This window comes from Pseudocercospora fijiensis (genome assembly GCF_000340215.1).
Source record: "Pseudocercospora fijiensis CIRAD86 unplaced genomic scaffold MYCFIscaffold_10, whole genome shotgun sequence".
Lineage (NCBI taxonomy): Eukaryota > Fungi > Ascomycota > Dothideomycetes > Mycosphaerellales > Mycosphaerellaceae > Pseudocercospora > Pseudocercospora fijiensis.
Genome location: NW_006921541.1, coordinates 830,718 through 850,754, shown reverse-complemented (window position 1 = coordinate 850,754; position 20,037 = coordinate 830,718). Strand labels below are relative to the sequence as shown.

At 50.0% G+C, this 20,037-nt stretch overlaps 3 protein-coding genes across 3 annotated transcripts; 1 reads left to right on the top strand and 2 right to left on the bottom strand.

Moving 5' to 3' along the window:
* Positions 1 to 7,198: 7,198 nt before the first annotated feature.
* Positions 7,199 to 7,912, bottom strand: MYCFIDRAFT_84293 (uncharacterized protein; the record flags this gene model as incomplete). Its single annotated transcript, XM_007933266.1, has 2 exons — positions 7,199 to 7,599; positions 7,660 to 7,912. 2 exons carry the CDS (start codon positions 7,910 to 7,912, stop codon positions 7,199 to 7,201), a joined length of 654 nt encoding a protein of 217 aa, XP_007931457.1.
* A 1,616-nt stretch (positions 7,913 to 9,528) lies between these two features.
* On the top strand, positions 9,529 to 18,855 carry MYCFIDRAFT_84294 (uncharacterized protein; the record flags this gene model as incomplete). Its single annotated transcript, XM_007933265.1, has 2 exons — positions 9,529 to 9,674; positions 9,798 to 18,855. The coding sequence occupies 2 exons, from the start codon at positions 9,529 to 9,531 to the stop codon at positions 18,853 to 18,855; spliced, it is 9,204 nt and encodes a 3,067-aa protein (XP_007931456.1).
* An 83-nt stretch (positions 18,856 to 18,938) lies between these two features.
* MYCFIDRAFT_212530 (uncharacterized protein) lies at positions 18,939 to 19,832 on the bottom strand. Its single transcript, XM_007933264.1, has one exon. It carries the CDS (start codon positions 19,561 to 19,563, stop codon positions 19,240 to 19,242), a length of 324 nt encoding a protein of 107 aa, XP_007931455.1. The 5' UTR covers positions 19,564 to 19,832; the 3' UTR covers positions 18,939 to 19,239.
* Positions 19,833 to 20,037: the final 205 nt, after the last annotated feature.

Below are 20,037 nucleotides of genomic sequence, written 5' to 3'. Positions count from 1 at the left end.
GTAGGCATCGGTACCTTTTAGGCGTAGCGTATATTTAAGGGAAACAACTAGGTATATATAGGCTTACCTTTATCGAGTTACCGACGGTTCGGGCGCTATAAGGCCCTTCCTCTTGCATTAAGGCTCGGTTAGGAGCCTAGATCCTACTATTCTGTATAAAACGATAGCTCCGTAGGCGGTCCGCCTGCTTTTAGGGCTCTAGTGCCTTTATAACTTCTGTTTAGATAGTAGCTAACTACGGCTACCTTTCGGTAGAGCAATAAAATAGTTCTATATTTATCCCTTTTTCTTCTTACCTTGTCTGCGTCTACTATCCGCCTTCTCCTATTCTTTAAGAAGCTTATCTATATCTTTAAAGTTTTCCTTACCTTCCTAGGTATTATACGTCTCGTTATAGCCCTTCTAGCGTAGGCGGTACTGCGTCTGCCTATTTTAGCTTCTTTTATCGACGATCTTCTCTACTTCCTATACCTTAGTACTATCTAGAAGAATCTCGGGCGCGGCTACGTTCGCCTATTCTTCGCCGGCTCTTCTATAGTAAGGGCGTAATAGGGATATATAGAAGACGTTATAGATCTAGTAGGTAGATAGGAGCGCTAGGCGGTACGCTTGCGTTCTGATAGCTTTTTCTACTCGGAAAGGCCCTACGAATCGCATTCCTAGCTTGCGGCTAGGCTAACGCAGTTTTAGGTTCTTTATACTTAGTAGGACAAGGTCGCCCTTCTCTAGCGTTAGCATCGTATACCGCCTATTATACGCTTTCTACTAGTAGGCTTGCGCTCTACGTAGATACTCCGCCGCAATCTTACGCGCGCTTCTTAGCTATTCTATTCTATCCGTTACTGCTAGTACCTCCCCCTCTCGCTATACGTCCTCGTATAGTTCCGACTATCTTAGGTATTTACTATTAACAATAAAGAAGGGCGTCTCGTTCGTACTAGAATACTTAGAGTTATTATATACAAATTTAGTAAAAGGTAGTTGCCGTACCTAGTCCGTCTACGCTTCGCTAATAAAAGAACGTAGGTAACCTTCTAAAGTCTAGTTCTAAACTTCCGTTTAGCTATCGGTTTAAGGATAGTATATAGTAGATAGCCGTCGCTTTATCTAGCACTAGTAGTAGAGTTTAGTCTAGAAGCCCGACGTAAATAGCGACCCTCTATCGGTAACAATCCCGTCTAGTATCCTAAATCTCGATATAACCTTTTCGAAGAAGCATTCCGTAAAGTCTAGCGTCTTCTAGGTTTCCTATATAGGGATATATAACGCTATTTTAGACAGCCTATCGACAATTACGAGGATGCTATCGTAAACGGAGCCCTTGTATTTCGCTAGCGGCAGCTTAGTAATAAAGTTTAAGCTGATTTCTAACTAGATCTTAGAGGGCACTAGCAAGCTCGCGAGCTTTCCGTACGGTAGCTAGCGATTCGCTTTGCTCCTCTAATAGATAGGGTACGTCTTAACGTATTCCTTAACGTCTCGTTCTATCTCCGGCTAGTATAGCGATCGGTACGCTAGTACTAAAGTCTTTAGCGCGCCGAAATAGCCTGCTAGTTTTAAATCGTAGTATATAGACAAGACTTCCTAGCGGACCGATTGTTCCTCTAGAATATATAGTCTACCCTTATATCGAAGCAGGCCTTTCTTATTAAATCTCTATTTCTAGAGCCTGCTAGTATTCGTTCGCTCCCCCGGCTTATCTCTCTTTCGCTTAACAAAGTCGTCGCGGCGCTATAGCTAAGCGACGAGGCTAACGAAGGGTTTCGAGACGTCTACTAATATAGTTTCGCTAGCTAGTAGTATCCTAGCGACCGAGCGTAGCACGTACTATATATATTTAGTAGTACTAGCGAGTTAGGACGTCTCGCTCTTAGTTCCCGCCTTCTCTCCGACGGCGGAGCCTAAGATCTCCTTAGTCGTAGATTCCCTTAGTCTACTAGTTATTATAGCCCGGGCGTAAGCAACGCGAACTGCCTACGGCATTGCTTCGCTATCTACTAGCAATAGTTTTCGCTAGAGGGTTAGCAATAGTTAGTTTACCGCCTAGTTCTCGGTCTAATAGTCCTATCTCTTTAACGGACCGTCGGCGGGATTATTCTTCCTAGCCTAGTAGTAAATCTTAAAGTTAAAACCTCTAAGGAATACAGCCTATCGTACTTAACGAGGGTTTAGCCGTTAGACCGTCTAGATAGTTTTGAGATTGTTATAGTTAGTAAAGACCTAGACGGGTTTCGCTAGGCTACTAAAGTAGTAACGCTAAGTCCTAAAGTAATGCACGATTGCGAGGAGTTCTTAGTTATAAGTCTAGTAGTTCCGTTCCGCCTCGATTATCTTCCTCGAGGTAAACGCTACCGGATGCTAAAGGCTATTATTCTAAAGCTAGGAAACGATGCCTAATAGCCCGAAATCTAAGGCGTCGGTTTCTAAGCAGAGGTCCTTTAATAGGTCGAAGTGTCGTAGTACTAGTACGGTCGTAAACCGCTCCTTTAGTAGCTTAAAAGCGCCCTACTATCTAGCTCCCTAATTCTACGGTATATCCTTTTTAAGGAGGTCGGTAATTAGGGCGACTACCTTTAAATACCTATCGATAAAGCGTCGGTAGCAGTTAGCAAATCTAAGAAAGGATTGCACTTCCTAAATCGACTTAGATATCGGCTACTCCGTAATAGTAGATACCTTCTCTAGGTCGGTAGCGACCTCCTATCGGTTAACGCGGAAACCTAGGAACGCGACCTCTTTAGCGGCGAAGGTATACTTCTTAATATTATAGAACAAGTCGGCGGCCCGTAGGCGGTTAAGGATTCTACGTACGGCAGCCTAGTAGCTTTCTAGGCTATCGCTATAGGTATAGATTAGGATATCGTCTAGATATACTACGTATACATCGTCTAGTAGGCTAGCTAGGGCGCGGTTTATATACGCCTAGAACGTAGCTAGTGCGTTAGTTAGGCTAAAAGGTATAACGCGATATTCGAAGTAGCTATACCGCGTATAGAACGCAGTCTTCTATTCGTTACCTTCTCGAATACGGATGCGGTAGTACGCGTCCTTTAGGTCTAACGTAGTAAAGTACTTAGCTCCGACTAGTCGGTCTAACGTCTTATCGATAAGAGGGAGTAGAGTCCTATCTTTAATCGTAACAGAGTTTAATGCCCTATAATCTACGTAAAGGCGTAGGCCTCTATCCTTCTTCGGTACGAATAGAAGCGGAGCGCCGGCGGGGCTCGTACTATATACGATACGGCCGGTCTTAAGCTCCTTAGTAAGGTATTCTCGGAGGACCTCTAGCTCTCGAGGAGAGAGGGTATATAGTAGCCCGTAGGGAGGCTCTTTCCCTTCGACTAACTTAATCGCGTAATTAGTCTCCCTAAAGGACGGGAGGATACTCGCGGAGTCTTTATTAAAAACGTCTCGATATAATTCGAGCGCGCTAGGTAAGGTTGGTTCGGTGCCTAGCGTAATATTAAGGATTCGGAACGCTAGCGTACCGCCGTCGGCCCCTAGTCCTAGCTAACCTACGTAGTAGATAGTTGCTCCTTTCTTTATCTCTCTCTTTAGGCGCTTTAGCGACATATATTCGATTTGCTACGCTATAAAGCCCTATATCTAGGTCCCCGGCCTATTCTAAATATCGATGCCGGTAGACTATAAGGTATACCTTCCGAGTAGGAGTTCGACTCCGCTCTAGTCTATACTATATACGAGGACCTTATAGGTTCTCGCCTAGCCCTTACTATCGGTTATGCTAAGCTCTAGCTTATACGCACCGTAGTAGGTTATCTACTAATCCTTTAACTATTATAAGTATAGGAGGTCTATATTAGTACGAGGCAATTCCTACTCTACTACGAGCCGCTACTATAGGAGGGTTACTTAGACGCTAGTATCGAGAGTAACCGCGATCCGCTAGCGGTCTCCTTACGGAGTTTGTACCTCGCTAACTGTTTCGATCGCTTCCTCCGATTATACTAGGATAGGCCCTACCGCTATCGAAGAGGCTACGACAAAGCCTATACTTTTCCCGAGTAGCTAAGCTATTACTTATTAGGATTGCCGCTCTTTTCTTTATCTTTCTTAGGACAATCGGGTCGGATATGTCCTACCTTATTATAGTAGTAGTATCGGATCTCCTTATCCTTACTATTCGTCGCTAGGGCGCGAGGTTTAGAGTCCCTCGATCGATCTTTATCTTTACCCTTATCCCTATCTTCTCTTTTTAGCCTAGACTTTTCTCTAGGCTTAGATTTTTCCCTTAGCTTAGACCTTCCCCGATCTAGGTTCGCCGGCGACGACGCCGGGCGAGAGCGTTAGGGCTTCTTATCCTTCGTAGCTAGGTTCTTCTTAAGCGTAGTCGCTAGGCGGTATAGCTCCTCCCTATCCTTAGGGATTACGTTATAGTCCGTAACGGCGATACGTAGTTCGGGCCGTAGGCGGGAGAAGTAATAGAAGAGAAGTTAATTAGGAGTATAAGGCTCGATCTATTCCTCTAGGGTCTCTATATAGAGGAGAAAGTTCCTAGAATTTTAACCCTCGCGCTACTTAGTCTTAGTATACTTCTTGTATACGTCGAGTATACGGGCGATCGGGTTATCTAACTCGTCTAGTAGCTAGTCCGTAAACTGTCGCTAGGTACGGTATTCCCGTAGGAGCTCCGGTAGCTTCTCGTTACGGAGCTACTATTTCTACTATAGTTCCCTAGAGGTTCCCTCTAGGAACTATATAGCGTAGGTAATCTTAGACCGATCGGAGTCGTAGGTATACGGTACCTAGAGGAAAGCGATCTCGTACGCTATATACTATTTATAGTACTCCTTTAGGCTTTTGCCCTTATATATCGAAGGATCCTTAATAGTTCTCTTAGGTAGTAGCCCGTAATCGGTTAAGGAGGCTATCCGCTTACGGCTATCTATATAGAGTCTGCCGGCGGTATATAGTATCGGCGAGGGACGCGACGAGGACGGGACGGCTTCGGATTCTAAGGTAGTAGACCTCGAAGGGTTAGCCTAGCGGCCTATTTCCTTAGCAAGCTTTTCGTTATCTTTCTTAAGGCGAGTAAGCTTCTTTAGTAGGAGCCTCCGTTGCTCTACCTTTACGTCCGTAAACTAGGCCGCTAGCTATTCGTCGTCGTCGTCGCTACTTCCCTTTATACCTATTAGTATACGAGCGTCGCTTACGAAGTCGTCTTCTTCGACTTCCTCGATCCTAGGCGTTCCTTCTAGGAGGGCTCCGCTTATAGTATCGGCCTACGATTCCCTACCGTAGAGTTAATCCGCTAGCGACTATTCTCGACTACTCGGAGCTTCCGAGAGTAGAGACGATTCGCCTAAGTCGCTAGTAGAGCCCGTAGATAGTGTTCCCCTATCGCTTAGCTATTAGGTCGCTATACGAGTTGTTCTTTTTAGAGGCATATCGGACCGCTACCCTTAGTAGAAAGGTTTAAAGATTATTATATTAGGATATCGTTAGAAGTAAGGGTATATAAGACGAGTATTAGGTTGTATAGTAATATAATAGCCTCTATTCGTAATACTAGAATAATCTTAAAGAATCTAAGGAAGGGGAGGGTTGTAGGCCCTTTTTTATCCCTACTAGTAGGGGTAAGCGACGTAGCCTCTATAGGCTTAAGCGACGTAGCCCGCCGGGGGTCTGCCGTCGGACCCCGGTCTGTCGGCTAAAGTTCGGCTCGTCGCAACCCCTAACGAGGAAGACCGATCCTATTAGCTCGATACCGGAATCTTTATAGTATATAAGGAGGCAACTCTTCTACTAACAACCTCTTCCTCTTTAGTAATACGAAGACAACTCTATATAATACGTAGTAGGCGCCTCCCTCTATCTACTAATTGTTACTAAGTCGATTAAATACACCTTCCTCGATTAGCGCTAATAAAAGTGTCTAACACGATAACGACGACTAATTAGAACAAAGGATTTAACCTTACCTTCTAATATAGACTAAAAGAATAGTATAGGTAACGATATAGGAAACCTTACCTTACGGGGTACGTTACTATTGCCTATATTATTACTTCGAACGTTACTTCCCCTAACTAATAACAAGTCTATAGCGATTGTATTAGTGCTAGCGATAATAGTATAGTAGTCTTAACTAAGGGTAGCGTCCTTAGTTTAAGTTACCTATCCTAATTTATTAAATCTGTTTAACTAATATATACCTTACTTAATCCTTCGTCTAATTAAATAGACGCTACCTATACGATTAATCTAATAACCGATAGTAATAGTATAAAGGGCTTAGTTTAAATTAAACTAACTTTACTAACGCTACGAGTTCTTATATAAGGCTTTATAGTGTCGGTCTATACTTTAACTACGTAGGAAGATAACAGTTCCTAGTAATAGGGACTATATATAAAGGTGCATACGCAGTCTAGATTATATAACGATATCCTTCTAGGGTAATCGGGGTATGAAATAAGACTCTCTTATATATAGTATAGATTTAAACTATTTTTTTTAGTGTTTTAATAAAGTACTATATAAGGAGTTAAAAGGATTAATTTTCTTTTGTTTGTATATAAAGAAGCATTAACTACCTTGCCTAAAACCCTTTTATATAAGCTAAGGGGGTATATAACGCGTTAGCTTAATTATATAACAGATACGTAACCTCTTAGTATAAAGAATTTTTATACTATATTTTAGACTATAGAATAGACTAAGACATAGGCAATTAACGAAGCCAATTCAACCGCCGGTAATGCAGTATTACGTAAGTAATCCACTGCGCTATACGTAATAGCTACCCGCCCGAGCCCTAGTATAACCCGAGATTACGAGATCGGCTATTCTATACAACATCGCGTATAGAAGCGATAATCGCGTCGCGGCAGGCCCCGCTAGCCGGGCAACTACTACTATACTGCTCCTAGCAGCTATGAAGCCAAAGTTTGTTAGCAAATCAGTAGTATAGCAAAATTCAAGGTGTTGTTGGTTACTATCAAGTCGGATTACTTGCCGGTTCATACTACGCGTCTAGATAGACAGTGATGCTGGAACTGCGCTCGGTAAAGGACTTAGGTCGACGTGATAGACTAGTAGACTTGAATGGATGCAGTAGAAGGTCCCGCTCATTGTCAGCAACATCAAGTTCAGTCGGTCATGAGGACACATTATGATAATTCACCAAGGGTGCAGCTCAGAAATGTGCATTCACTAATTGTCCGAATCAACCGCCTTATGTGTTGGTGATTGACTGGTTCATGAAGTTGCCAGCAATGGGTTGTCCAAGCTTGCCACGGCTGGTGTATCCAAGCAGATCGAATCCAGGTCTGGCCTGCGCCTGGAGCAAGTTGGGAGAGTAACCAGCTGGCTCACGGTAGACCAACCAAGTGTATCTGTGTTGCTCGCCTGGTGAGACTGGAGTGGGAGGCTCGTATATGGTGACAGTGTTGCCAGAGATTCCGCATTGCTTGATCCCGGACACGTACCAATGGAGGAAGTTGATGCGTGGGCTGCCTACAACTGGTGGACCGTTAGGACCTGGGACGTCTGGGTCGACGAGGAAGAGGGAGTAGGTCTGCGACGCTGAGTCGCCTACTGGTGTTGTGAACTGGAAGGCTGGAGCCTGTACGGTTTCTGCCAAACTACATCAGTGGCTGTTCGAGCGGCAATGAGTCGGCCGGCCATAACACTTACGAAGACTCGTGGTTTGAGTACCAAGATTGATGTTGGCGCTTGGGTAGGTGATCTTCAAGTCGCTCTTTGGAGAGATCGATGGGATGAGAGTTGGAGTGACACCGGCGCTGCTAAATGCTCGAACGACCTCTTGGGATCGAGCAGGAGAGATTCCGGTTCCGCAGGCAGCACCACGCTCCTCAACGGTAGGAGTTGGCGATGCAAGAGCGACAGAGGCGCTCATAAACGCACCGATGATGGTAGAGAACTGCATCTTGGATTGAAAGTCAAGTGGGAGTCGTGATGGGCGGCAGTCAAGAGTTCGTCATGTCCATTTGACCTTATAGTGCCCAGCGGACGAACGGCATAGCACTAGTCCTTTGTCCATGGCGCCACAAACGTAGGAGTGATCAGCCAAGAGACTTCACACTTCTAAAGCAAGACCCCGCCTCGAGTGTGCTAAGCACTGTGCGTCCGCTCATGTTGATCATGTTGATGTATTGCCGCCATGATTGAGGCAATGCTGAGAGGAGCTCTGTTTTTTTTTTCGGCGCAGCAAAGGCGAATGCATGTCGAGGGCCTCATCGCGGGTGACTGCAGAGTGCATCCTTGGAGCTGTGCTCAATTCCGTCGCATATAATGCCAAAGCCAGCCTCGCATGCACAGTTAAGGCCAGAAAAGAGCGGATGGGAGCTGCCCAGGGTAATGAGATGGAATCATAGTCACGTGACTGTCCGACCTCATGTCTCCCCTCGTCCAACTTCGCGAGATACCTCCCTGTAATGAGATGCAACCATGAGCGTGCTGAGGACAGTTCGCATCCATCAACCTTTTGCGGCCGTCGATCTTGTCTTGTGGGTTACACGGCTCTTTGTTGCTCCCACTCGCTTGATCTCGCCATTCTGGAGCACGATGGGAGATGGACTTGTTCGACCATCTGGCCTGCGCCTCCCAGCTTGTTCTCCACGTCAACAAATGTAGCCGCCCCGATGTGTGTAGAGGGGCGGCTGTCTTGGGCCGTCTCTCGCTCAAGAAAGCCTCATGTCCACGCGCCGCTCGTACCGACTCCCTCGTTTGCTTCGGCTCCTTTTGCATCAGCCTCGCCGTCCCGGGAAGCAAACGCTGTGCCTGTGGCAGCGATCTTCGGTATCCAGCAGAGAGGATCGCCTCCTGTATGTGCTGTTACTGTCGGCCGAACATATGGAGCCTGAGTTTGTGGATATCACGTTGGGCGAAAGAGATGCGGGGCAAGATGGGAGGCGCATTGCGGAAAGACGGTGGGAAGACTGCTTCAGATGATATCCTTGAGATGATACCCTTCAGATGAGATACTCACCAGGTGATTTCGATGCATCCCATGAGCCACTCACATGCTTGAGAACATCTCTAGACTCTGGTGCGGTGTAATGAACGAGTGCCCAGACATGATGCTCAGCACACACCAGTAAGTGATGCCTAGAGGCTCGAGCACACTGATCACTTCCAGGTCCCTCAGTCTCAGATGTCACTTCCCGATTCTAGTCACACGGACACGTGCAGATAACTGTCGTCCATGCATATTAGGCGTCGGTTTCCGCTCTCAAATGCACATCCATCGCCAGCATTCATTCGCGCCGAACGGGATCGGCATCACATTTTCGGATGTCCGCAATTTTGCGGCGTTTGACGCGTCTGAGATGTTCTGGGGCCTAGGCTGGAGCGCGCGGGTGACGCAGCAGCGTGTCCTACGCTGTCTCTCCCAAGACGTTGTTTCGCTTCACTTCAATAGAATTTGCGCTAACCCTTTAGCGCGTTGTGGCAACCCATGCACGCCCACGCACGCAGTCAAATTTGCCGCGGCGTCATCGTCCTTTGCACACTCCATCGAAGAGCATTTCGCTACAGTACACCATGGCGGCGCCAATAGACGAGCACATCCAGCGGATCATCGACCATGTCTTCCTACCGCCAAAGCTTCCGCAAAAGGAAGACGACTCCAGCGACATACCTCTCATCCGCGCCACCGTGGATGCCTTGACGACTCTCCGCGACACGGTGTTGCCTCAACCGCCACCCAATGCCATTAGCCTCGCGATATCTGCGATGTCCAGCATCAAGCAAGTCAATAGCTTGACTGGTGGTGGAACGGATGAGACGGCCCTTCATCGCGGCCTCACTAGCCTGCCGAACGCTCATACTATGGCAATGAAAATCAGCCGCCAAAACGCCGGTGTTCTCATTACGAAGAAGGAGGATGAGCTGATCTTCGAGGTCTTCGAGCTCTCACCACGCAATGAAGATGTCATTGCAACAAAAGGCCGACTTATTCGCACATTCCCAGCAAACGCGGTGGCTGTAAACTGCAGCTTGTTGGATCAGACGGATTTCCCGTCAATGATCGCTCATACGCTCTCTACTATGTGCCACCAAACAGTACGAGAAATGCAGCCTCGCTCCAAGAAGGCTCAGAAGAGTCACGAGGAGGACCGCGACACAAACTCTCCCGCCATGATCTCCGAGCTTTTTCTCAGCGTGCTTAGAGGAATCGGCGAGTCATATCCAGCTTACTCTATCATGAAGAAAGCGCGAGAAGAGGTACTCTTTGACAACGCGAAGGTGCCTTGGCGGAGGTCTCCAATGTGGCTACTCATCCGTGTCACTCTTCAGCTTGTGCTTACAAGATCGGCTGGGGGCTCTCACAAACTCTACAAATTGGTAATGCTGTCCATCATGGGCCACATCCTTCGCGCGGCAAAAGCGACACCCGTCGACATGCTCTACATCATGAACGCCAAAATCGAGCGCCGACTTCAGAAACTGTCCCAGGTGCCACTCGATCTTGTGGGCAGGGCCATCATCGAGGATGTTTCGAGCATTGTTCGAGGTTCCGCCCGAGCCATCACACAAACCTGGGACAGACAACAAACACTCAACGCACGCGACTTGAATCTAGCTGCCCTCACCACGCTCAACTTCGACACAGATGATGTCACGGGCATTCCAAAGCTCGAGAAGTACCTTCAACACCTGAAAGCTCGGCAGCATAGTACCGGCCCATCCAACTTCGTGCCTTCTTCAGGGCTCATCAAATTCGCCCATGATGATTTCCCGCACCTTCCGACGTCGAATGCGAGTGATTCGTACTACGCGTCGGCCTGTCTTCAGTCTTTTGAACAATGGGTCGCTCGCCATCTACAACATTTCATGGACGGTTACGAGAGACCAGACGCATGCGAGAAATTGGATGAGCTCTTGTCCCGATATCATGGTTTGTCTTGCGCTTACTATGCTGCCGATAACCCAGAAGCCAAGTCCAATATGATATTGGTCATCTTTGAACTCTGGGTGGCTTGCGACAAAGCTGCGGTCCGCATCTGTCCACTTCTCACGAAATACGACCCGGGCATTCCTGTACAGGTTCTTCAAAGCCTGATACTGCCAGATTTGGAGCAGATGGCGAGGATGTCAGATGTGGAGGCGTACATCAACGACCGGTCACGAAGCAGCATGCGACCATCCAGGTCTTTGTTTGACACAAGAGACGCCCAAGGATTTGCTGCACAATACTACGATCAGTCCGACATGCACAAGTCCCTCTTCTCCGTCATCGAGGCGGAAGCGGAGAAAGCTCGTCGACGGAAGAAGGAAGAATATCGAAGTACCATGAGCGAATACCGCCGCCTTGATGCGCTCTGCAGTCGCACTGAACACTACAACGAGACGAGGATTGTTGACAGCTGGTGCGACCCCCCAGAGACCGAAGAGGTACACGTCACGAACAAATGTGACAAATGCCGCTACGAAAACGAGCGCAACAGTCTTGCTATTGGAGTTCATGAGTGGCCGCTTCCCGCAAATCCAGTAGAGTCGAAGGCTGTGGTATTTGAGCTGAAGGCGCCATCATGGTTATCTTTCTGGAGGAGTTGCAGATTCTTTCTGCTCCAAGACGTGCTCAAGGGCACCCATCCCAAAGCCACTCTTCGCGCTGAGTACCGACTCAATTCAAATGACCCTCATTTGACCAGTAAATACTTCCTCCAGCCGGGATCCCGGAAGATTGGGCTTCTCTCGGAAAGCAAGCCGATGTGTGTAACCCACTATCGCAGCAAGGCAATTGCTGGCCTCCGAGAATCCGATTTGTGCGTCAACAATGGCCTGCAGTACCAATACTATGACAACTCGAATGACGGATATATTGGCCCACTGGTCTTCAGAGATGAAGTCGCGCGTGCCTGCACTTATTCTCTGCCCCACCCAGCGTTACAAAAGTACATTTTCCGCACCGCTTCCAATCCCGATGGAGTTGGCCCAAATACCGTCATTGCATCCCAGGATACTTGCCCAGAGAGCATGACACTCGCCGAGTTCACCGAACTCACTACGATGCCGTTGGGCCATCACATTCAGTGGGCAAACATCGTTCTGCAATTGGCGATGCCCGGTGTGGACTTCAAGAAGGTGGAGACTTCGTTGGTTATTCTCCAGTGCATTTACCAGGCCGGTCCGCCTGGCGTGGTGCGCTCTGTGTTGCGAGAATCCCACGCAATCTTCAATGACGACGATAAAGCCCTGTTCATCCTCGAGCAGCTCTCCCTCGCTATCCAGCGTGTGAAGGAGAATTGGGAGTCGGCACAAGCTCTCAGCACTTTCGTTGCCATTGCCGCTCGCATTCTATCCCTCAACAAGAATGCTAGAAGCGCATCTCTGAAGTGCTTAGAGACCGCTCGTCACATTACAGCTTCCTGGCTGCAATCCCTTTGTGACAAAGCTCATCTAGCCACAGATCACGTCGATCGGACAGCTTTCGCCAACAAGGCCGTCGAGGTGGCTTTGGTCTGCGCGTTAACGTACGATGTTGGCGACAAGGTCCTTGAGGGTATCCTGAAGTCGTCATCGAACGCCTCCATTCTTGTGCAGGCTTCGATCGTCATCCATGAGGGTGAGCATTGCCAAAGCGCTCTAGAAGGCGCTCGTCTTGCTCGACTCGCCCTCCGATTCAAGCGACTGCTTTTTCGCAGCTACGGATTCCTCGCCAAGAACGCTGCCGGGATGGACGATGCTGTCAAGAAGTCGTGGTCGGGCTACGTTCCCGGAGCCGGCGGCTGGAACATCGTATCGAATAAGGTCGATGACTGGATCACAACAGACACGGCCCGGACGCAAGGTGCTACCATGCGCGTGCATTACAATCTACTTACTGGGCAATTGCTCGTGAATGGATTGCCTCTGGACCAACCGCCCAAACAGTACCGAGACAGACCCTTGTTCTCTATCATATTCGGCAAGGCGCTGGTGGAGGTCATGCCCGCATCAGCCGCTGGCTTCCAATTTTCGACGAAGCGAGCATTTGAGGGCTACGAAGTTCAGCTCGGCATGGGCACTCTGCCCAATGCTGCTCATGAGGAACTCATCGTCCAAGCTAAACGTGGAGATACGACGTTCGAGACCCTCCCAAAGGAAATTCTTCAAGAGACCTTCCCGTCTAGTTTTGTGGAGGACTACGTCCATTGGTACCATTCTGAATCCGATGTTTTGGAATTCCGCCCAGCACAGGACCCATGGAATGCCAACTCCACAGCTCTGTGGACATTGAGGCGGTCAAAAGATCGCTCAGGCTGGCGTCTCACCAAAGATGGCAGCTCGCTCCTGGGTCTCGGCAGCAGGACCTCAAAAATGGTCGGCCAAATTCTCAGTCCATTGGCCGACAGCTCAGACATCCATATCGTTTTGCCACCGTCGGAGCGTCTCATTCATGTCGAAATGCCACATCTGCGACACGGCTTTGTACTCCATCAGGGAAGTTCCTCTCTGCAGTCCATAGAGTTCCGCTCCATGGAGGTCGATCAAGATCAGTGCTTGGGGACGCTCATTGGGTTCAAGAACAAGGTCGTCTTGAGATCCAACGACGGCAAGCGGCGCGTCCTCCTTCTCCATTCACCAACCGTCGCCTATAGCAAGCACTATGCGCATGTCTCCGTTACGGCTTCCAAGAAGACAGCCGCCAAAGTACACTCTCTGGAGATCAACGATCTGGGCCGACTGCTCGACAATGGCGAACTCATGTGCAAATTGTACGTAGCGTACCTCCACGCGCTCACCTCTTTCTGTCTCCCAGATCCGTTGACGCGCAAGACCGGGACCGAACAAGCACTGTCTATTCTGGAGTCAGCGGCAGTAAGGTCATTCGACCAACTGACCGAGGAGAACCTGGACTTGCTTGGGAAGATTGCTTCTTTGAGCCCAGGCCGATGCTACTATCCCGCCCATGAACGTGTCATGCAGACAGTTGACTGGGACAGCAATCTTAGCTTTCTATCGCAGCACGGGCGGTTGGAAACAGATGTCAGAAAGATCTTGACCCAAGCAGAAAAATCTCAATTCCTGTTCCCTGGAGCATCTCTCGAGTCCCCTCTTCTCCCGAATGTCGACCAGCACCTCCAGCAGCGAGATAGCATCAAGTCATCCGTGTTCAGAACCTCTGGATTTGGAGCGGAAGACCACACAACAGCGCATGACAAGCCTTACAAAGCACGAGATCTGGGTTGGCGTTCTCAACGATCAACTAACTCCGCTCTCATGGCAGGCCTCGTTATGCGCAGTAGCTCACATGTACATTGGGAACCGCAGACGGCGGGTCAACTCTGGCAGCTGGTGTGCAATTACAGCCAAATACACGGATATGAGCTGCCCATCAATCGCAACAAATTGAGATACGACGCAACCGTGCTGGAGGAAGGACATGAGTTCGCCATCACCCGGCTGCCAGCCCTGGTTCGATGGATGAGCATTACCCAGCAAGTGCAGCAGAACCACTTCTCCATTATGATGTGGCTATCGACTATGGCCTTCTCCCAGGATGCAAAAGTGCCGGTCCTCCAGGTTATTGCTATGCTGCCAAAGCTCAGCGTCGCCTTCCGCGACAGCACTTCGAGGATCGATTCTTTCACGCCAGAAGACGGGGTGGTCTGCGATAAGGCTGTCCTGAAGGTGATTGTCGATCATAACCGCCTTCCGTACCATTCCTACCCCGAATACAATATTACACGCCTTTGGAACGAACGACAGAATGTCTACGCTGCTCGCCGCAACAACGCTTGCCAGGTCGCGGCTGATGCAGCATCTACACGGATTGTCGATGCGCTGTTCAATCAGTGGCGTGCAGAGACTGTGGTTGAGCCTTCGTTGGACGTTTCGCGGTACGTCGACGTTGGCAAGGTCATCGCCGCGGTCGGCAGGAAATTCAAAGTCTGGCATGACAACGGTCTTCTTCAAAGCGAACTTATTCGCATTGACCAAACCATCGCAGGTTGCAAGCTCCAGCCTGTGCAGCTCCCCGGTCTTACTACCCAGAGCCCTCAACCGCACGCAGCTCTTCCAGGATATACCTCGGAGGCTGACTTGTTCTCTGGAGCCCCGCCGCAGCTGCCCGAGAATTGTCGAGTGTTGGTACTCTCGGCATCGCAAACTCAGACACCTGGTCCCGCAAAGCCGACGCTTCTCAGCTCTCTGGTTATGCGCTTGGAGACGTCGGCTGGACAGTCGAAGTACGGGAAAGACTACGTTGCAGATCTCAAAGACAGCTTGAACGCTCTCTTGTCCCGTGATGCTGAACAATTGGCCATCATGGACTTAGATGCACGGGCGTTGTCTAGACACTTGGATGACTGCAAGGCCCATGCTAAGAAGCTCTACGACCTTCTCGTCGCTTCGGTTGCTCCGGCATCGATATCCTCGAATGTCCCTACAGATCATCAGTGGCCGAGAGTATCACCACTGCTTTTCCTTCGACAGCTATCCCGCAATCGGTGGTCCGATCTTTCCCCTGGTTGGAAGTCGTGCATCGTCAAATACGGCATCGCTCTCACCGAAGTGCAACGTGCAGAGCGACTTGTGCAACTATCAAACCCGTGGCGCGCTGAAGAACTTGCCAACGAACTCCGCAACACCGGCCATGAGAATTGGAGCGCGATGGATTACCCCGAGTCTCTGCTCATCGAAGTCGAGAGTGGTATTATGATCCGCGAAGTCCAAGAAGAGATTGCAGGCCATATGAGGCGGCCTTCGACCAACAACAACTCCGTTATGCAGCTAAATATGGGCGAGGGGAAGTCTAGCGTCATTGTTCCCATTGTTGCAGCCGCTCTTGCAGACGGCGACCAGCTTGTAAGGGTGATTGTCGCGAAGCCACAGTCCAAGCAGATGGCGCAGATGCTCGTTTCCAAGTTTGGAGGATTAGTCGACCGCCGCGTCTACCATCTGCCCTTTTCGCGGTGCCTGAAGCTCGACCGTGCCGCCGCCGACGCCGTCGGTAGCATTTTGAAGGAATGCAAGTCCAATAGCGGCGTCCTTCTCGTCCAGCCAGAACATATTCTCTCCCTGCAGCTTATGGCCCCAGAATGCTATATCACCGGCAAGGAGTCGGTTGGCCAATCGCTTATGGAGACACAAGACTTCCTCGACGAGTACTCCCGAGACATCGTTGACGAGAGCGACGAAAATTTCAGTGTTCGATTCGAGCTTATCTACACGATGGGTCTGCAACGCTCGATCGAGTTGAGCCCCCATCGCTGGCTCCTCTTGCAGCAACTTCTGGATCTTGTGAGGCAATTTGCTCCTATCTTAGCTCAAGAGTTTCCTCTGTCTTTGGAGGTCGCCCCGAGTGTGGCGGGCAGTTTCCCTAGGGTTCGCATTCTTCGACCAGACGCCGAGGCAGCGCTTGTGCACGCAGTGGCTCAGCGTATCTGTGATCTTGGTCTGAGTGGCTTCCAGATTTCGCGGCAGCCCGACGAGGTCCGTAGAGCGGTCTACACGTACATCACCAAGTTCGATCTGAGTCGCGATGAGGTCAAGGCCGTGGAGAACGGCGTGTTCTGGACGGAGACCACCAAGTCGCATCTCCTTTTGCTCCGAGGAATCATTGCTGGCGGCGTTCTGGCCTTCACTCTTGGGCAGAAGAGATGGCGTGTCAACTATGGACCTGCATCCCGCCAGCCCCCCACCAAGCTGGCTGTTCCATACAGAGCGAAAGACAGCCCATCGCCTAGGTCCGAGTTCAGCCATCCCGACGTTGTCATCACGCTCACGTCTCTTTGCTACTACTACGATGGGCTCAGTGATGATGATCTTTTCGTCGCATTGGGACACCTGATGGACTCTGATCAAGCAGACATCGAATACCAGGCGTGGGTGAAGGATTCCGACGGCCTTCCCGCTGCTTTCAAGCAGTTGCAAGGTATCAATCTGAAAGACCGGCCTCAGTGTGTCTGTGAGTTGTTCCCAGCCCTGCGGTACGGGAAGAACGTCGTCGACTACTTCCTGTCGCATCATGTCTTCCCAAAGGAGATGAAAGAATTCCCTAACAAACTTTCCGCCTCTGGCTGGGACATCGGCAAGAAAAAGAACCGCGTCACTACTGGCTTCTCCGGTACTAATGACTCTCGACCACTGCTACCTTTCGATGTTGGTCATCTGAACCTCGAGCAGCAAAAGCATACCAATGCTCTTGTGCTCAACAATATCCTCCAACCGGAGAACTCAGTGCAGCTGATGGCACGTGCTGGGCAGGATTCGTCAGACGCAGCAAACCTTTTGGCAACGGTCAGTCAACTTGACCCACCTGTGGAGGTTATCCTCGACGTTGGTGCCCAGATTGTGGAACTCGACAATCAAGAAGTTGCAGCTACGTGGCTGCGGAAGTACAATACGACCAAAGAGGCCGCAGTCTTCGTCAATGACTCTGACGAGCTATGCGTTGTCGATCGACATGGCCGAATTGATCTACTGCAGACGTCGTCTTTCGCAACTCGTCTGGACTTATGCCTTGTCTTTCTTGACGAAGCGCATACGCGTGGTATCGATTTGAAACTACCATCCACATACAGAGCGGCGCTTACGCTGGGCGCCAATCTGACCAAAGACCGTCTCGTGCAAGCTGCCATGCGTATGAGAAAATTGGCCAAGGGACAAACTCTTGTCTTCGCAATTTCCGAGGAGATTCAAGCCAAGATCCTCGAGTGCACCTCGAAATCGGAGCCGAGCGACATCACGGTGGAGGATGTTCTCTTCTGGTCCATGAAAGAGACCCACGTGGAAGTCCGCCGCAATATGCCCCTTTGGGCCGTTCAAGGCGAGCGCTTTGTCCGCCAGGAGAAAATATGGAAGGCTGTGCGTCGCAACGGCAAGACCGATTTGACCAAGACACACGCCGAGAAATTCCTGGAGGAAGAAGCTCAGACATTGGACGACCGCTACCGTCCACGCCAATCCAGTGACCAGCCGATCCACTTGAGTGACAGCACAGATCTGAGTTTGCAGCGAATCGCTGATCGCTGCCGCGAGTTCAACGACCTGCAATTCAACTCCAGCACGCTACAAGAGGAGCAAGAGCGCGAGCTGTCGCCTGAAATCGAGGCAGAGCGACAAGTCCAGAGAGCACCACCTGCGAAGCCAGCTCCGCACAGCTTGCACCCTGATGTCCGTTCTTTCGCCACTACTGGCCAATTCGCCCGTGGATCCGACGCTTACATGCCTGCTTTCGAGGCAATGTCTGACTCTAGTGCAGCCCAAGGCCTAGGGTTTGCATTGTCGCAGCTCGCTGGAGGACGTCATCTCATGGCCACGGCGGACTTTGCCCGAACTGTCGACAAGTCGGGTAATTCCTACATCTCAGATGCGTTCCAGAGACCCGTCCAGTGGCTGCTGACCAGCTGTTCGAAGGGCTCGAGCAATGTCGACCGCATTCTCGTCGTCAGCCCGTACGAGGCCAACTGGCTCTTCCCGCACATGAAGAACACGAAATCCACTACCCTGCATGTGTACAAGCCCCGCTGCCACTCTGGCTACCGCCCTCTTGACGAGCTGGACTTTTGCACATTCTCGGCGCAATCTGCACCGCCGGTCGTGCCACGTGCATTGGCCGTGCAGCTGAATCTATTCGCCGGGCAGTTGTACATCAGCACATACGACGACTACATGGAGACGTGCAAGTTTCTTGGTCTTTCCTCAAAGGCGTTGACGCAAGAGATGGGTCAACAGGGATGGCAGGTGGATGCGAACGGATTCATTGAGAGAGATGAGCAGGGTCGGGTTGGTGGAGAGTCCGGGTTGACGAAGAGCCCGGTCAACTTCTTCAAGATCCTCATGTCGAAGATTCGGAGAAGTGGAGAGAACATCTCCAAGACGCAGATGGGCAGCTTGTTGGATGGTAAGCTCTTCGAGGAGTCTGATTTTGATGAGTAGGGGGGACGTGACGAAGGGGTGTGCGTTCGGGAAGCCTACTCAAATTTGAGTCTTGTCTTGATTTGGGGTGGATTGGGTTTTTTCTTGTAGAAGCGATAGCATTGGATTGAAGAAATCATGGTATGGGCTTGCTGCAATCAAGAATGTACCCTTCACATCTCCTGTTTCATCTCAAAAACTCCCTGTTGCATGCCTGCTGCTTTTGCGGCACGACATTCTTTCGAGTATGGGGCATTTAAATCTCCCAGAGACTCCTCCTGGCTTTGTCTTCAATTTGTATATCCATGGGGCCTTGAAGAATCGGTGACCAGCATGAATCCAGTAGGCGAGATGTTCTTGTTGGCCAGAAAGACTAGGCAAAACGGACTCTACTTGGCTAGGAGTTCAGCCTAATGCTTGAATAGCGGCAGTTTCCTGTTCACTGTCAAGCAAGTTCGGTCGAGGCTTTGTTGATGTCTGCTTCCGTTCCTTTCGCTGCAGAGCCTGGCGCATTCTTGCTACCATCTCCGCGATGGTCTTGCCTTGCATGATGTCGTTCACGGCGAGTGGTACTTCTGTGCGTCTCAACTTCGAAGATAACCGGATGGCTAAAATCGAATCCAGGCCGAGTCGGAAGAGGTTCGTATCAGCATCAATTGGGCCCTTGTCAAGAATTGCCTGCGTGGCATCCAGGACGATTTTACACAATTTCTGGTCTGCTTCGCCCATTTCGTCGTCTGGCTTGCTGTCGTCGGTTTTACCAGTGTGTCAAGAGCAGGGCGAGGGTTTCTTCTGCAATGGCCAAGAGGAAGAGACACTCGAAGCGTCCGGGGATATTAGCAGCTCCTTGAGCTGGAGCTTGAAATCCTTCGCTAAGTCTTGGACTGCTCGGACATCAAGAGAAGCACTCGACGCATGAATCCGAAGACACATCGACGGTACCAACCAAGAGATAATGTACGCAAGCAAAAGTAAGCATAATCTCCAAGCCATATCGCAGCTCTGAAAGGAGTTACTTACCTCTGTAAAGCCGTCATCTTCATTGGCAGGTCCCAGCGAAGTACGTTGCCAGAAGCTCGCATCGGATGTAGCGGCAGCACCACAAGCCTCACCGTTGAAGACGAATAGGCTCTCGAACAATTCCGTCGCAGCACTCTCCGTCGACGAGCGCCATTCATTCTGCGCCTTCCATAGAGAAGCCAC

Excerpts from the sequence above, each read along its gene's own strand:
- MYCFIDRAFT_212530 (XM_007933264.1), bottom strand. The coding sequence starts at position 19,563 with ATGGGCGAAGCAGACCAGAAATTGTGTAAAATCGTCCTGGATGCCACG.